At 40.3% G+C, this 17,928-nt stretch overlaps 1 protein-coding gene across 1 annotated transcript in view; it reads left to right on the top strand.

The window, feature by feature from the left end:
* Positions 1 to 4,299: 4,299 nt before the first annotated feature.
* The window catches only part of arid2 (AT rich interactive domain 2 (ARID, RFX-like)), a 45,600-nt gene continuing 31,971 nt past the window's right edge, over positions 4,300 to 17,928 (top strand). The window contains exons 1-3 of the mRNA XM_042511065.1: positions 4,300 to 4,825; positions 4,949 to 5,042; positions 5,951 to 6,048. Coding sequence (XP_042366999.1) covers positions 4,734 to 4,825; positions 4,949 to 5,042; positions 5,951 to 6,048 — 284 coding nt within the window. The 5' untranslated portion in view covers positions 4,300 to 4,733. The remainder of the gene's footprint in view (positions 4,826 to 4,948; positions 5,043 to 5,950; positions 6,049 to 17,928) is intronic.

A 17,928-nucleotide genomic window follows, 5' to 3' on the forward strand; every position in this document is an offset into this window, starting at 1 on the left:
TAAATAATTTCTCTGTGGACTTGAAATGTGTTTTAACAGAGATAGGAGGACAATATTAGTGATACTATACTGAGTGAAAAACATTTCAAAAGTTCCAATACATTAATGTTTTTGTTTTTTTAAATGCAGTGGCAGGTGTGATAGATCCATGGGTGCACTGCTGCATAACTTCCGGGTGTATTAGGATCACTAACTCCCATCCCCACCCCCACTGCCCTCCCCTCGTCTCCCAGCATGCATCTTGCACCAACTGTGACTGTATCCAGTTTAAAATCTCTCAACTGATCCCTCCAAGTACAATATGTTCCTAACGCAATGAGGTGAAGACCATCCCATCATTTGAGATGTGAAGCCCAGCTGCCAGAAGATGGAGCCATTTTCCACCAAATGACCTCACACACATCAGCTCATCACTTCAGAGACATAGAACCTCAGGCGAGGAAGCCAGGGAGCCGCAGGGAGCGGGGAGGTGTAAGGACGTTACATGCAGTTAGTGTCCCACTGGGATCTTTTGTCTGGGTGCTTTGGAGGCAGCTTGGGCTTACTGGCCCCATTTGTGCCATATGCCATGAGAGACCTAGCTGTCACATCAGATAAGGACCTCTGTGTGATGGCATAACTGACCGTGCAGCTCTCAAGTGCACATTCACAGTCACTGCACCCCATTCATCATTTCTTTTTAAGTGCAGTTTAAATGGGTGGCTGCGAAGATGACAGCAATACCACTGATGTTCAAGCTGCTTTTTGTTTACACATCTTACTTGAACATGTACCTTTAAAGCATTAGTTTGTCTTTTAAATCAATAAATGTCATATTAACTTAACATATATGATCTTTAAGGGATAAGTACATTTATTAATGCCTCTGAAAACACATTTGAGTTATGTCTCAATACATTATAATAATCTGCTGGAAGCCAGTTAATACACCTTTTCATTTACAACTCCCAATGCTACCATTATTGATTTCAGGGCCTTCTTTGAATCTATTTAAGCATTTCCACAGTTAAAATCCCTATAACTGCTCAGACTGCAGTGAATTAAGGCATTATTCAAACACTTGAAATGCCATATGGGGATTTTATCGCTAACGACATACATTTTTGCCCTTTGGCGTTAGTGCAATATCGTGCCTGACATACAGTGTCTTCATTGTGTTGAACCCATATATTGTGGAGCAATGAGATTTGCTTTAGCTAACATCTTGCATGTATTACACAGTCAATCTAACCAGAAAATCCTTAGAATATGAATTAGATGTATATTTAGTTTAGGGTGACAAAAAGGTAAGTAATGCATTACATACATAATAATACAATGCAACTATATAGCCTATAAATCTAGGGTTCTGCAATATATCTGTTCAATATCAGACAAATTTTGAATATTGTGATATCAAAAGTGTTATTTTTGGCTGGTTTTAAAGGCTGATTTACAGTACTTTTCTGAATTTACCAGTCTATTCTAGCATTTCTATTATCTGCCTTTAACCACTTAGTCAATATACCCACATAACTGATGAATATTAAAAATCTCATCTTGTAAATATTTTGTGAAAGTGCAAATAGTCAACCCTACAATGATGTCGCAATACTGTAAGTGGTATTTGATCAAAATATTGTGATATTTGATTTTCTCTTTATCACCCAGCCTTTTATAAATCCTAATCCTCCAGACATGAACAACCACACATTTGATGCTCAACTGAATAGCAGCATTGAAATAATTTAATAAATCCCACACACACGTATGCCTATTATAGGAAATTCCTGTATGCATCAGAAAAAGAAGGCCATGTTTTCCTGTTTCTCTAACTCAACATGGATTCAGTTGGTGTATTTATTGAAATCAATAATGAAATTTAAGTCTAATAGTAATTGAGTGTATTGATATGAATAGCAAACGTCGAAGTAGTCTTACTGTTCAACATGAAGCTACGACTCACTAAATTTGGAAAATACGAACATGTTAACAGAAACTAATTATTCACGCTTTTCCTTTTTCACACTATTCTGTTGTAAAAAATTATTAACATTCCCTAATCCGAAAATACAAAAATACACCTTAAACACGCTATTTTCCACTGTGCATATATCAGCTACAATGGTTAAAAAATGTAGCACAAAGAAAGACAACGCGGAGTAAGTAATTTATTTTACCAACTTTAAGTTGTCACATCACTATTTAAAGCCAGAGCAGAAAAGATGTCAAATTACCTTTTACTACAATTAAAACATGTAGCTGTGCACATACGGTTGCTAACCGGCCTGTTAGCAACACTACCTCGCCCTAAACGATGACCAGCAAACGAAATTAGTTTGGCATGTACCTAAAAATGAAAATACTCAACATTTATTCTTTAGCTACAAGAACATATTTCCAATATTATGTTTGCTCTTTGAGTTTAGGTGAGCGAAAGACATCCGAAGCGGAGGTAACCTAGCAATATTAGCATCGTTAATGAGAGATGCGAATCTGGCACTCTAATGTAAGACGGCAGCACGGCTAGCGTTCTAACAATTCGCCTTCTGCTTCAACGAAGCCGTAATATTGCCAAGCAACGACACAAAATACTTGATAAATTATGTGGTGGTGTGAAATGTAAGCTGCTAATTGGATTTACTCGGAAAAGGTTCGTGGTAATTTAGCTAAATTAGCTAACGTTTGCTAAGCTAACTAGCTAGCGCACGAGCGACCCGTTAGCCCAGAATTCGGTTGACGGGTGGGGAATCCGAACAGGCGTGCGGTGAAACTCGGGTGTACCGCAGTTTGTTCGCAACAAAAACGAGCACTGTTTTGAAAACCACACGCAAGGACACGCACTTTTCCGCTGTCTAGTGTCAATTCCTCAAAATGGGGTCTGCTAACGTACGTCTCCGCCATTTTGTGACAGGTTTTTCATTGAGCAAAGGGGTACGTGTAATGGTTGAATGTAACCCCATCAAGAAGATATCCGCTTGGCAGTTATAGGGAGAAGGGATCAGGAGTAATTTTCAACCATCCCGTGAGATAAAAGTCGTTTTGAAGTGGTCAGCAAGGGATAGGGGCAGCTTACCACAGCGCTTACGAGTTTACAGCAACAAATAGCACCTTGAAAAAAAGCCAAAAACAACAATAACAAAAAAAATAACAACATTGTTGTTACCACTCCATGAACCAAAATTCTGGACAACTAACACTGCATTTTGAATTTACATCGTAATTTTGCCTGGTTATTGTCTGAGATTCCCCAAATCAAAAAGACAAACATTAGTGGCACTAAATCAAGTTGAGCTCAAATACTGATCAAATAATCGATTTGTCCCTAGTTGCACTTTACTGGTCAATATGACATGAAAAACAAAGATGTCAAAAATAATTTTAGTCATAATAAATACTTACGTTTTTGTGAAAGTATGACAGTCAAAAGGCACATTACCTCCTGTGCAAGACAAGCCCCCCCACAAAACTGATGTACATGAAATATATTCAGTGTGGTGGTAAAAAGTTTTACCCTTTAGAATTGAATTATTTAAAAAAAAAAAAGCTCCAGTGAACATTTTTAGAACTACTAATCTTTTTCGGCTTAAATATAGGAAGGAATTGTTTCTTTCGGAAATTACGTGTCTACTTTTACCCTATTTTGTTGCAGAGAAGTGAATTTAAAAAAACATTTAGCCTAAATAGATGATATAATTTCCTGCAGTATTGGATTGAAGTTTTTATTTTTCATATTTTGTTCATTTTTCTTTTCTTACTGAAGAAAGTGGCATCAGGTACCTGCTATTTAAACCGTTAGCTGGTATGGTATTTCCCCCCTAAAACATAGGAAGAAATTATTTCTAAAAGTAAATAAAATGTGTGTCCTTTTAACTTATTTTGTTGCTGAATAGTGGTTAAAAATGTCAGATTTTCTGCATGGTATTTTAAGAATACTGACACTGTGTTTGTATGAAATTGCCACAGAGTGACTCAAGTTTTTTGGAAATACCCTATCTTCATAAAACTAATATCAGTGAGGAAAGGCACTCAATTTGAAGCCAGTGATAAATATGCTATGGCTTTATGTCAGCCTGGAAAAATACTGTTTTACTAATAAAGTGTAGGGTTGCCCTCTATTACACGCCTGGTTCGGATAACAAGGGAGCTATGTTAATTAGTGTTATCCCCTCCCCCCACGGGACATTTCCAAGTACCTCCTGACCCGTTTTCCAAACAGAGGAACGAGTTGTCAGACGGTCCCTAAAAAAGAAAACAGTCTCTATTGTTCCAGCAGCCGCTCTGCTCTGGACGCTGCAGTGCCGCCTGTGGCCGCAGAGGGCGCTGCACGCATGGCAGGCCGGGGCTCCGCGGCCTTCACATCTTTTTGTCTGAGAACTGGATCCCTCTGCCGCTCTACAGTGTGTGCGATAGCCTCGGAGCTGCGTCCGTAACACACTGTCAAACCACTCCAAACGAATACAACCGCGACCAAAAGCATTAATTCTACACATCCTGCCATGGCGTTTCTAACCTGCCGGTAAATCGGTCGTATTTGCGACTGTTCGTTGGAACTTAGTCCGGGGTTGAATCGGGCTTGCTTTCTGTGTGCATCAGTCTTTATTAGCGAGCTGCCGCTCTTCTTGCTATCAGCTATTTCTTTAACTTTTTAAACACTCAGCTTCGCGAATGACTGAGCGCCGGCGGAGTATGGGATCCTTGGTGTCTTAAGAAGCGACTGAAGTGGGGTTTAACCGTTTTTGCATGCAAAAACAATGGCAAATTCGACGGGGAAAAATCTACTAGATCAGCGAAGGAAAGGACAGGCTTTCCTGGACGAGCTGCGGCAATTTCACCAAAGCAGAGGGTGAGATTGGGGCGTCTTTATTCCCAAGAAATGCAACTTTAAATCTTCATTGCATGTGACTGCGAGTTAGCCACAACTGTTATTTACACATTTATGCTTTTATTTCTTGTGTTATCCCCACAGATCGCCGTTCAGGAAGATTCCTATCGTGGGTGGGAAAGAGCTGGACCTGAATGCTCTCTATATCAGAGTCGTCTCTTTAGGTGGATTTGCTAAGGTGAGTGGGAACTAAAAGTGGATTTCTCCACACTCTGCTGTCTGTGGACTCGTCGGTGGACCACTCTACAACTCCGTGTGGGTACCCCGGGACAAGTGTAACCCTCTCCAAAATCGTTAGTGGGTCGGTGTTGGCCTTGTGCTAGTTTGCCATGTATCTCTATGCAATGTGGTGGCTTGTGTTGTTGTGTGGTTTGAATTGAGAGTCCAACCGCTCGGAGTCAGAGTGCAGTTGGAGCGACTCAAAATTAGCGGGCACGTTTAACATCGATTATCGGCACGGAGCCCGGCCTCGGGAAACACCGCGTAGCGCATAGCGTGTCGCCGGGCGCTTTTACCGGTAGTTTTTCACCCGGGGGAAGCTGGATTTCTCTTTCTCGCCCTAGCCATCTTTCTTCGGCTTCATGGCTTGATCACAAAATGTAGGCCTCACAGGCCCATGTAGTGAATACAGTAAACGCTACCAAAAGCTACTCGGAAATCAAACGGCTCGCCGCAAGCTAACTCGTTTGTTATTAAGCGGAGACACTTGGCTGGAGTTTGGCCTCGTTTGGTTTTAACGCCAAAAATCGAAAAAGTCAAGTTAGCCTGTTAGCCACAGTGCTAACTAGCCTCAACAGTAACGATCCTAAAGGGAGTCAGTCACTGATGTGTCAAATGTAAATATGTTACAGACATATGTTGCTAATTAAACGCTTTTACACGCAATGCTCTGGCAGATCACCTGTTTCCAGCATTTTAAGGTATTTCCAGCAGTTTGAGAAAGTTATTGATTAATGATTGTGATCTGGCCTCATTGGGGGGGAACCTGTAGCAGACCAGATGGTTGCAGTGTAACCGCTCTTTTTTTGTTGCTGCAAGTGCTTTATCTCCTAACATTTCTCCCCCCCTCCTCCTTCCTCCTTCCAGGTCTCTGACAAAAACCAATGGATCGAACTTGGAGAAGAGTTTAACTTTCCAAGGAGTTGTTCCAACGCTGCATTTGCTTTAAAACAGTACTACCTTCGGTGAGTAGCATGGGCCATACAGCTCTCCTCCTCTCAGGTAGCATGTGGGAAGTGTTTACAAATGTTAAGATGCAGTCAGCAGGATCTAGCCTCCTCTCCGCTCCTCTTACTAGGAAGCAGCACTGGTACAATATTTTGGCACGCGGCGCAAGATCTACAGTGTGTACATTTGTCATGACAAGGTGGATTTGTACTCACTTGCCTCTTCCACATGAGAACTCTCTGATCTCTCTCTAACAAAATATCTGGCCAAATTCTGCAGTTAAAGTCTGGAAAATAGTTGTCTGTAATGACCCTAAGCCACACACTAATGACGGTTATTCCTTTGTGTAAATGGTGTAGCCACAGGGCGTAGGGGTTTGATACAGCACTAATGATCAAGCAGCTCTGTAACGTGTATAACATTCAGCCTTCAACACAGTCAGCTGCCAGTGATGGGGTGGAAACACAGCTCTCCTCAGCAGCTGGCAGTTGTGGTTTTGCTGTTGCTGATTTCTCTATACTCCCTGTTTTTTTTTTTTACCTCTTGCAATGATTGTTCCCATCACTAGCACCTGCCTGCAGGGGATTACACCTATGTAGCAGAGAAACGCTTGTAGCCTATCATGGATGTGTTAGAGGCGACTGCAGGTCACCGTTTGACATCATAAGCAGCGGCTAATTATCGCTGCATTTTTACTAAGTTGGCTTTTGATGCAAGCTGTTTGCTCATTTGATTACCAACCGTACACATCTGAGGAGACTTGTAGCTCCTTGTCGGCTGCAGGGGAGAGACACCCCAGGTTTGCAGTGCTGCTTAAGTTGATTAAGGTCTTTCGGAGGACACAAACTACAGTTTCTGTGCTGCAGATTTAGTGTAAATGATGGAATACTTCATAAATCACTTTCTGTGAGGTGGGAGATTGTGTTATTTGGAGTCAATTTTGGCTCGGAAGCTTAGATGGTTGACAAGACAATTGTTTAAAGTCTGTTTTTTGAGTGTAAGTAGCTATAGTGGAAGGGTGATGAGTTTTGGGGGTTGGATTTATGTGTGAATCCTCAGTGGCTCAGTTAAACATTCGGAAATCGTTTTTTGTTTTGTCTAACGGGCATGAGTGTGCCTCAAGTACCAGAAAGTCAACTGATGATCTGATGAGCCTCTATGCTACCGTATAGGAGGACACAGTCAGATCCATTGATGCATCTGTTATGTTAGAAAGTGCTTCATAAATACATTTGTTTGTTCTGCAGATGATGAGATGAGAGAGAAAACATAAAATCATGCTTGTAATTTTTTTTTAAAAGAATCTGTTATCCCCCCCCCCCCCCCAGAAATTTTCACTTGTGTTACTTGAAACAGCAAAGTTACTTTAATTACTTACTGTAAAGGATCATTTTGGGAGATGGACAAAGGAGGCCCGGCTACTGAGTCGACCGACATGAATATCACACTGGTGTCGCGCCAGCCGCTGGAGCTACTTTGTAGAGTTTATCTTTTGTAGTTCAGTGTGTAGTGGATGTCAGAGGCAGCAGGCAGCTCGACTTGTCTTGCCTCAACTACGGCTGATAAATAAACAGATAGAGACTATCCTCGCCTCCCTCATGCTGCCTTTCTGCTGACAGAGTATGATAGAGAATTTTTTTTTCCAACCACGTATTCTGCGCGTAAGCAGGCTAATAATGTGATCACTGTTGGGGGAATTGCTCTTTTTGCCCTCACTGAGAGAGGTCAGAGGTCATAGGTGGTTGCAAGGTGCTCAGTGGTTCAAATTCAGTGTCTCACTCAAGGACACTTAAGCTGGCTGGATGTTTGCTGTGTGTTAATCTTGATTAGTCAGTTGAATGACCATCTGTAAGTGTGCATTTTGAAGCTGAGTGTGCATTTTTAGGACTTTGCTCTATGGGGTGTGCCATGTCATATCATTTATGATAATACTGGTATTGTTTTTTTAATATGATTAGAAAAATGTATATCGCAATAATGGCAATGTTTCCATTCGATGACATAATTATATCACACCGTGGCATATGGCAACAACAAGCATGGCTGAAAGTGAAATTGTTACCTGCTTGGAGCATCTTCAGCAGTTTTGAATCGGTGGGGTCGGTAGGCTTGAGCATCACAAATGTTTTATGAACATCTCCAAACTATTCAAACTCTTTTTTTTTTTTTTTTGCAACTTAAAGCTCAAGTAAATTCGGCCAGCTGCTTCCCTCGTTGCAGCACAGTGTCTCTCTCTGTCCCTTCTCGCCATGTGCACACAGGAATTAGTGCTAACAGGTTATTTTGACATGAGCCTGTCCTAATGTGAACCTACGTGATGCTCAAGGCTCAACATTAGAACTGTACATATGTAAACGTGTAGTAGTCATCATAACTTAACAGCCTGCCAAAATAAATGTAGGTGTGTGTGTGTGTGATGGTCAACGTTGCTTGACTCAAGTTATAGCAGGAAAATAAATAACAGCGGGTACAAGTCGAGGTGGAGAACACAATGGAGTTATGGTGATTTTTACAAACATGTCTCTGAGTTACTGTTTTCAAACTGCAGAACTGAGAGATACATTTTTGTTTAGTTTTTACTGAATATATAAAAGCGACCCGTTACATTTATGTTGACAAATCAACGATATCACCTATTTTGTTGCAACTGTATGTTCTTGAAAATAATAATAAACTGTCCGTAGGATTTTTGTCATACATTCAAGAATATGGCAAAAAATACTCTCAAAATCCCAATATTATTTTCCAGCCACATCGCCCAACCCTTTATATAGATGTCTGTAGGTGATGATGATGTGATATCTTGAAAGAAGTATCAAGTAGCATTTCATGAGATTGGAATTTGGCTCAATTGGTATCTGGCCCTTTAACAAGCCCAACTTCAAGTTGTCATCTGCTTTTTTTTTTTTTTTACCCCGAGTGTATGAAAATGAGTTAGGAGGTCGGACTGGAGGATGCACCGTTGTTGCAGAGATCAAACTTTTTCTGATACAGGACTGTGTGACCGTTGACCAAGTATTCCTCCTCCTGAATGAATCGGATGATCATGATATGTCTCTCCGGTCAGCACTTCCCACTCAGAGCAGAGTAATAAGCAGCACCGAAGTTCTGTGCCAGCTCCCGCTGCTGTCTATTTGATATCTGAATGTCACTCGGTAATAAGTGAGCGACGCTTGCCAGAAACATATTTCCAGCTCGTTTTCAACTTGTTGAAGCGCAGCTCGGACACCGGTACGTACCAACAGAACTGATTTTCATTTCAACTTTGGGAGGAGGAAGGATTCGCACTCCGGATCAAAGTGTCGGCATCAAATCACACTGACACACTAAGGGCAGAGTTGAAACACAGCTCTGTTTTTGGCTTGCTTCATTAGCGAGGTTGAAGCAAGAGATGTAAATTTAAATGATAGGTGTTCAGGTGCAAGAGTGAGAAAATTTCTGATATGAAGAGTTGGCCAGAGCTTCTACAAGCCATGAAAGTTTCAAGATTTGATAAAATATGTAAAAGGTTTTTGAAAATGATTGCACTACAGTGCCCAAATTCTTTAACAGTCTGGGTGTAATGTTCAAGGACTGACCTGTTTCCCCTCAAATTTATCCTTGTGGCTCCAGAGAAGCTTTTACGTTTCTATAATTTGACATACTTTTAGCTTCTACATCTGTGCACTCTGTTTCAGTGGATTGGGTTAGAGTTACCAGCGGCTGTCTCCAGTTTTCCTCTCACTACACTGATTTAGATGATTCTCTGTCAATACTATTTCACATCTCCATGGTCGTCCTCTTCCATTAGTACTTTCATATGATTTGGGAGTGGTTGGCGCTAAGCTCTCAAGCCTCATGGGGCAAGATTTTTCAGTAAAACACCATCCAGTTTCTTGCAGGCACACACCGTAATTTGAGAGTGAATGAAAGGTGTTTTGAATTCAGGCCTCTAGTGTTGCTACAGTCTTTTGACTTCTTTTCCAAACTGCAGCACACTGAGCACAGAAGCCAAGTCAGGTGACAGATACCCCGGCTCAACCTCTGTTTGCCCTCTCCACTGCATCCCCATCGGGAGGGAATCAGGCCCAGGAGGCGCTGACATCTAGAAACCGCTGACTTAATTTGCTATTAGCTCAAATGGTCGGATCATGTACTGTGTCGTTGAGGTTTGTACACTTTGTTGGAAATGTGTAGAAGAAGAAACCGTTTGGTAAATATGGAGAATATTGTGAGGAATAACATTAATCCAGTCTGAGTTTTTGAATTTGATCTTTGATTTTGTTGAGGACATGCAGCAGTGATCCATCGAAAGGAATTTTGATTCATTGGTGCTTGGTTGCAATAGTAAAGTACAGATCAGGTTTCACCTTTTAACCCCGTGCTGTAATATGAGCAAGTTAGGCTTTTTAGCTCCACTGCCAAGGACTGTTTTTACTTTCCACAGTGATTATAGAAAAAGAAACCAGCTCTTAACTATACCTCTTTCTGCTGAATCTTTTTTACAGAGCTGAACATGCCGCTTCCTATACAAAATGATTCCACCACACTTTAATCTGTAACTGTTTGTGGCGTAGAGAAGCAGGTGCAACCAGACTCGCAGGTTTACTCATTTCAGTCGATATTTGAATGTTTCACATTTTGATGTTCTTCTGTTGATGCCAGACTAATAGTGTTTTTCAACTATTACTCGCTTGTGAGACCACTATTAGGTCCCAAAATTCTCACGACCCCAGCAGCAATTAGACAGTGTTTCAGCTGTCATGTGAATTTGAGCAGGACATACTTTTCCCTCTATTTCCAGCCAGCTGCAATTGGATTATAATTAACAGTATTTCAAAGTCAACATGGGGGAAAAAAGTTGAATAAATATAATTACGTCACTCATCTTGCTTGACCCTGTCTGCATATCAAACAATGCCATGTGGGCTTCTGAATATTAAAATACTCAGTTTACTGTTGAGGCTGCAGAGAAACAGATCTTCAAATTGAGATCTTGGTATCGGTTAATTTTGCTTTTGATTAACATTAGCTAACTGGTGAATTTTAAAGAAAAAAATGGTTTGAAATGCAAGAGACCTTTCCTTTAGGCTGGCGCCTCTTTTCCTCAGTGAGCCTTAGTGCTGCATTTCAAAGCACTACCCTTTTAGAGTTGGTGAATTTGAATGTTTTGTGATGTAAATGTTTTGCCTTTTATTTTTTGTTGGTTTTGCTGAAAGACAGCCAGCCAGCTGATTACGTTAACATGTGAAAACAAGCCCTCCACCAAACTTCTAGTCTTCACTGATTCCTTGGCCACTCTGCACTGAACACCACCCAGGTTTGGTGGGAGCTAATGTGAGCTAGCAGTGCTACTTGTTTGGCGATTACAGCTGGTAACGCCATCCCGGTTGTGGAATATGCTTCTGTGGAAACGTTCCCACCCTTTGGTCTCCACGCCGGTTCCACAGTGAGTAACCGGTTTTATTGAGGCCGTAAAACCCTTTTAGCATTGTTAACCATGTTGGCACCACCAGCCTTGCTGACACTGTTAACAGTGATAACATGATCAACACTGCTAAATGGATTTTATGGCTCAAAATTGAACTGCTTACTCACCATTTTGACCTGTGGGGAGACCGGAGGTTGGGCACAACTATTTTCATAGCAACGCTGTTGGATCTGGATGGTGTTAGGACGTTAATTTTGTGAAATTAACCTACTGACCCGCGTGTGTAACTGGTCATAAACATTCAGGACAGCGTTACTAGCTGTAATTGCCTTATCAGTGGCACTACAAGCTATCTAGCTCCTATCAGACATGAAATGTGCACAGTGAAGTAAACCGAAGAGCAGCAAAGTTGACCCATAAATCAACATTTGTAACCAGTCAAAAATATTCTCAGTGGTTAACTGATGAAGAGATAACTGTTGATATCTCTAGTGAAAATGCACAGGCTGTCAGGAAACACAGCACTACCATAATAATGTATAGTAATACAAAGTTTGGATCAGGCAGTCACAAACAGGTATTGAAAATTAGACCACTGTATCTATTTATGTACCCACTCATCCATTGCTACTGCTATCATCTGGGTGCTAAAATAGTACTTGAAGTTGATCGTGCCAAACTGCGAAGGTAAAGCTGTCAGAAGTCCCTATTTCCAGATAACATTCTAAGGCAATTCACACTGGATTTGTCATTTAATTAAGTAAACGACAACATGTGATATCACAGTTTCTACTGGAAAAAAAACCCCACAAAACAAAACATTGAACCTGTGCCCAGCCTTACACTGCAGGCACATCTCTCTACCTCTCTCTGCTTGGCAGGTGCTAATTTTCACACCTGGTTATGAGATTATTCTGGGTACCATCACTCCTGTTGTTGGTCCTCCTCTGCTTCCTGTGTACGTTGGTAGACTCTCCAGCTCATCTGAAACATCTGGCTGAATTGGCCTTTGATCTGGCTTGCATTAGCTGTGTTTTTATTCCCCTGCCTCATCCAAGCTGCTACTCAGACGTTGTAGATGCTCGCATGAAGACCAGTTATGGGTAAAGCCATGTGGATGAGTGTGTGCACTTTAAAAAAAATACAGCATAATGTGAGAGTTTTTCCAAAATAAGAGTGGTAGGGCAAACTTGCTATCATAGATAACATCTAAGGGCTCTTGAGACTTTGTTTTTGGGCTGTCTGTAATTTGACCTGCCCTCCAGCAGTGTTGGCCACCACTGATAGCCTAATCTTCTTCTCTCAGTTTCCTTGCTAACTAGCAGATGGACAGATCTGCCTTGTACTTGACAGTGGACCCAGAATCTGGCTTTGCTACTTCATTAGAGGGATGATGTGGTTAAAATGTTTGCTCTGGGGCTGCAGCTCCTCAGCAGAAGCAGAAGCACTTTATTTGTTGAGTGCATTTTACACACTAGTTTGTTCTGCGTGTGTTCAGTCCACCCCAAGTAAAAGGAACCAGTGTCTTGTCTTCAGAAACTGTTTATAACCCCGTTCTTTGTATGTGGATAACCGAGTTATCCAGATTAGAAGGTTGGTGATTTCACACGAGTCTGGATATTTTGGTTCTTGGAAGCTGGCTTAATTTATATCTGGAACTGTCCTCAGAGCAACAAGCCCTTAAGCCCAAACCTGCAAAAAGGAAAAGACTTATTGACAGTTAACTGGATCAGGTCCCAGATTTTCTTTTTACTGCAAACCACGTATGAAGACATTTTCAAATACACATAACTCTTTCCTAGATTTTAATCAAAGTGTTTATGATTTTAGAAGAAAACGTGGAGATTCAGTATTTCCTGAAAGATTTTTCTCAAGCAGTGGTGCCACAGTGCCAGCTTTCTTTTGCGTCATCACAAGATATTAAGCACACTTGCTGACACGAAAGGGGTTTGTACACATATTTATATAGTTGTAGATGTTTAATTATATTAAAATGCTTACAGTACTCCATATACTTTTGTAATTGCTCCTGACATGTTTAAATCGCTTTAATGACATTACTTGGAAAAACAATTAATGACCGCTGACAATTAGAGCACAGATGCTACTTACTGACATAAATTTGTATACAAATAGAGTGCTCCCGCAATGATTTTTCTCTGTAGATCGATGCAGAAGTTAGCGTTGCAGTGGTTCCCTTATCAAAAAGCCTATGTGATTTTTCACATTTTTTTTGTGATTGCAGACAATAACCTCTTATGGGCTCTGCGATATGGACTGAAAATTATGTTGCATTATTTTTAGGCTGTATAACGATACACAAAATATATCTGGCATTTTTTAAATTTCTCCTTAAAAGCACTTCGATAATGCTAGAACCGAGAGATAGACTTGAGCATTACATTTGATGTGACAATATTATAGGAATGACCATTGGTACTTTTTATAATTATTAACTCCATTCCATTTTTGATCAATGATAATTAGTAATGTAGAGATAATGACTTGGTGAGTACAGGCAAGTATTAAAACGAGTACAGCTGTCTGATAAGTTGAGAAAAGTACATCACTTTACTGTCAAACAAAGATATCCAATATCTAAGACGATATATAGTCTCATATCTCGATATGATATAATATCTTCATATTGCCCATCCCTGTAAGCTCTGTGGCAAACAAATATTTATGATACTTACATGTTTTGTTCAGCAAGATCATCTATACAAATGAACAGCACTTTTAGGATTTTTGAAGCATTCGCCAGAAGTAAAAAGCTAATGCTAGGCTATTAAGAAACTTTCTCATGCATAACTTAACATTCCTAGCACAAGGCTGGAGCGCCACATTTGGTGTGATGATGTTCTGTAGTCTCATTTAGTCACTTGTAGCAGACACTTTTTTTTAGTAAATCATAAAAGCATAAAAATTCACGAGTGGGGTATTTACTGACGTTTATGTTGTAGAACAAAATTTTAAAGTCTCTTAGGCTTGTGTTAACCATAGATCTTATTTCAGGGTTTTAGGAGTTTGAGTTATGACATCTAAACTAAAAACTGCCTCCTGTCTCCCCTGATCAGCCTGTGTTTCTAGTCCGAGACACAAAATGACTCAAATTCTGGAGAATTGTAGATGAGAGAGCTGGCAAAGATGCCATGTCAGTTGTGTGGGCAGTGCAGGACAAAACGAGTGAAATGTAAACACTGTCAGAAAACAGCTGAGTGTATCACAGCCTCTACAGAAGCATTCAGTGTGGTGTGTGGAGAGATGGTGTGTCAGCACTCGGGACAAGAAGGTGAGCTGCACATCAGGTCAGCAGCAAACCATGAATGTAACGGTGAAAGTCCCCTTGTGAGCTACGGTTTGTCAGAACAGACCAGTGAGGCTATTTCAGCGGCGCATCGAGAAATTGTCTAGCATGTTATGTGACATTTGATTGGCCCTCAAACTATCAATGAATAACCAATCAATCAGAGCACCCTTATCCAGGGATGTTCGATTTGTAATCCTTGCTCGTCCCCAACTCAGGCTGCTGAAAGTAGAGATAGCAAGTTAATTGCATGAGATTTTTATTTAGTAAAACACTAATGTTAATGAGAAATCATTGTTGTCTGCTGGTTGTTGTAATTATCACAGCTGTGTTTTCATAATGAATACAAACAAAATGAGGGTTTGTACACAGAAAGTACAGATTTAGTTTTAGATACTGTGAGCAAAAATACTTAGACGCAGCTAAAATATTCTGTTATAAGATTAATGAAGCCAGAGCGGCATTTAATTTGATATGGAAAATTGTAACTTGAACACTAAAATGTATTAAATTAAGTGTAAAATTCACGTGGCTTCATAAAATGTTCATCAAATGCTTTTTAAAAAGGGTTTAGTAAGGTTTAATTTTCACAGTAAGCTTATGATTATTAATTAAAAGTCTCATGTGTTTCCACTGAGGAGTCTCTCACCTCATCATGCACCAACATCACTTGTAGTGTGATCACTTTCCCTGTTCATAGCTGATGTTTCACAGCTCTGAAACGGTGGAAACATAAATCAAAATGACACCCCTAACAATGCAGGAACACGCATAAAATAAGACTACAGTACAGTACATGCTGGGAAAGCTCCTAACACTCACCTCATGTAGTTGTGATCACATGATCAGCAATCATGTAAGGCTGATGATGGTTACAAGTCTCTACACATTTTGCCTTTATTTCAAAATAAGAGTGCAATGTTTATGATAACTTCATCCAGGATTAACAGGTCGATCTTCACGCTGTTTTCAAAGAATCAAAACGGCTGCGGATTCAGGGGACAGAGTTGTCTCGCCTTTAGGCTGGCAACACAGATAGTAACAGCTCCTAATCGAGATCTGTGCAAAAGGGACAGCCGGCAGGATATGACTATTGCTGGGACTAGTGTGACGTTTTGATGGCGTGTAATATGTGCAACCCATCGCAGGAGATTAAAAAAGCATGTAGTAACAGTCAGTGGTTAACCCAGAAGAAGAACAGCAGCCGAAAATATCCACAAATTCACCCTCCAAGCAGAAGACGAGATTAGCCGCCACAAAACAGTGAAGATAAATTTTAATGTTAATGCCATGTTATGCTATTGTTATTGTTTATAAAGCACTGCTGACACATGTTATATGTCACACTAGAGGATGATGCTGCTGTGTTAAACGCCATGCCAGTCTTTTCTCTTTGTTTCCGCGATGCCAGCATGCTGTCTTCAATAACACACTGGAGTAGCATGATGCTGCCGTTGTTTGGTTCTGCGTAAAAAGGCAAAGGCGGTGCAAAGAAGGGAATTTGTTGCAGCCCTGTTGTGTGATTTCTGTTCAAAAAGGGCTATAGTGAACAGGATTGTGGTAACTCAAGAAAACTAGTGTAAGCGGCTATCATCTACATACATTTTTGACTGAAAAAAATCATCTTTTTGTACTAGCCATAACTCAGTTTTCCCAGATGTGATGATTGGAAAAAAAACGAAACATCCAATTAATTGAACTGTGATGCATCACCCAACACCAACTCAGTGTATTTATTGAGCCTTGCAGCTGTTTATGATGAACGACACTGTAAGGGAAACGGTTAAATCCACAAAATAAACAGCAGCTGCAGATGAGAGACGTGAATCTTTCACATCGTCTGACCACATAGTCATACAGACAAGCCAAAACGGTAGTCATTTTGAATGAGCCCCGAGGGACAGGATTGAGCTTTTTCCAGAGTTGTAGAATATAAAATGGATAGTCCAAGTTAGAATATGCATCAAGTATATTTCCAAGGAGGAGGTGTACCTTCACGTTGAAAAGCAATCACAAAGTCCAACTTAGTCAAAGGAAAACATCTTTTCCTTGACATGTATCACCTGTGTTGGCGGTGTTCTGGAGGAACAAGTTTAAACTAAGGAAATGCCGCTAACCACTGAGCTCCTGTGCCATCGAGGCTGACACGGCAGGCAGCTGAAATGGAAGTGCTTGCACTTAAAAAAAGGGTTGCATTGTGTTGGTTTAGCTTATGTTTTTGTGCCGACCTTTCCATTAGCATACATGAACTGACCATTGAAACTCTCTTAAGTTACATGAGTCAGAGAAATGCCATTAGAGCATAGTGTCGGTATTGCAAGTATTTGAGGTTATTCTGAAATGTCTTTCTGAGTCTTGTCCAGGGTTCCCACTGTCAAGGAATACCAGGAGAAGTGATGGAATTTTACAATAATATTTCCCAGGCCTGGAACATGAAAGAAACTAGTAAAAATCATCGAAAGTTCTGGAGAAATCATGGAAATGTGTTGTGTGCAATGAATTAAATAATATTAAATATTTTGTATTAATTTTACTGCCTTTTTTTTTTTTTTTTTTTTTTTTTTTTTTTTTTTTTATAAGAAAACCTTTTTAAAAATTGAGGGTTTTTTTTCTTCTTTTGATTTTTATTTTTCTAAAGATATATTTTTTGGGCTTTTCAGTGCTTTTATTTGATAGGTTAGATATAGCGTGAAAGGGGGAGAGAGAGAAGGCATGCAGCAAAGGGCTGAAGCCAGACTCGAACCCACAGCCGCTGCGGCGAGGACACAGCCTCTGTACATGGGGCACCTGCTCTATCAACTGAGCCACCGGGTGCCCCGATTTTTATTTTTTTAATGAGTTTCGAAGGCATGTTTTTTCTCAAAGAAAAAAAGGCAAGAAAAAAGTTGGGGTCATTAAAAAGTCATGGAAAAGTTTTGAAATTTTGTAGATGACAATGTGGAAGAACCCTGTAGTGTGGCGGCCTTTGTTATAGAAAGAGTGTGTGTGTGTGTGTGTGTGTGTGTGTGTGCATGTGTGTGTAGAAAAGAACTGTGCAGACATAGTGAAGCGCATGTGTGTCCAAAATGGAAATTTCATTATTTGTCCTTGAAAAGTTTTGAAATGATGTCCATGATAATGTGTTGGAACCCTGCGTGTCAGCTCACTAGCTTTATACTTTTTAAGTATAAAAGTTCTTTC

Source organism: Plectropomus leopardus, chromosome 22 (assembly GCF_008729295.1).
Source record: "Plectropomus leopardus isolate mb chromosome 22, YSFRI_Pleo_2.0, whole genome shotgun sequence".
NCBI lineage: Eukaryota > Metazoa > Chordata > Actinopteri > Perciformes > Serranidae > Plectropomus > Plectropomus leopardus.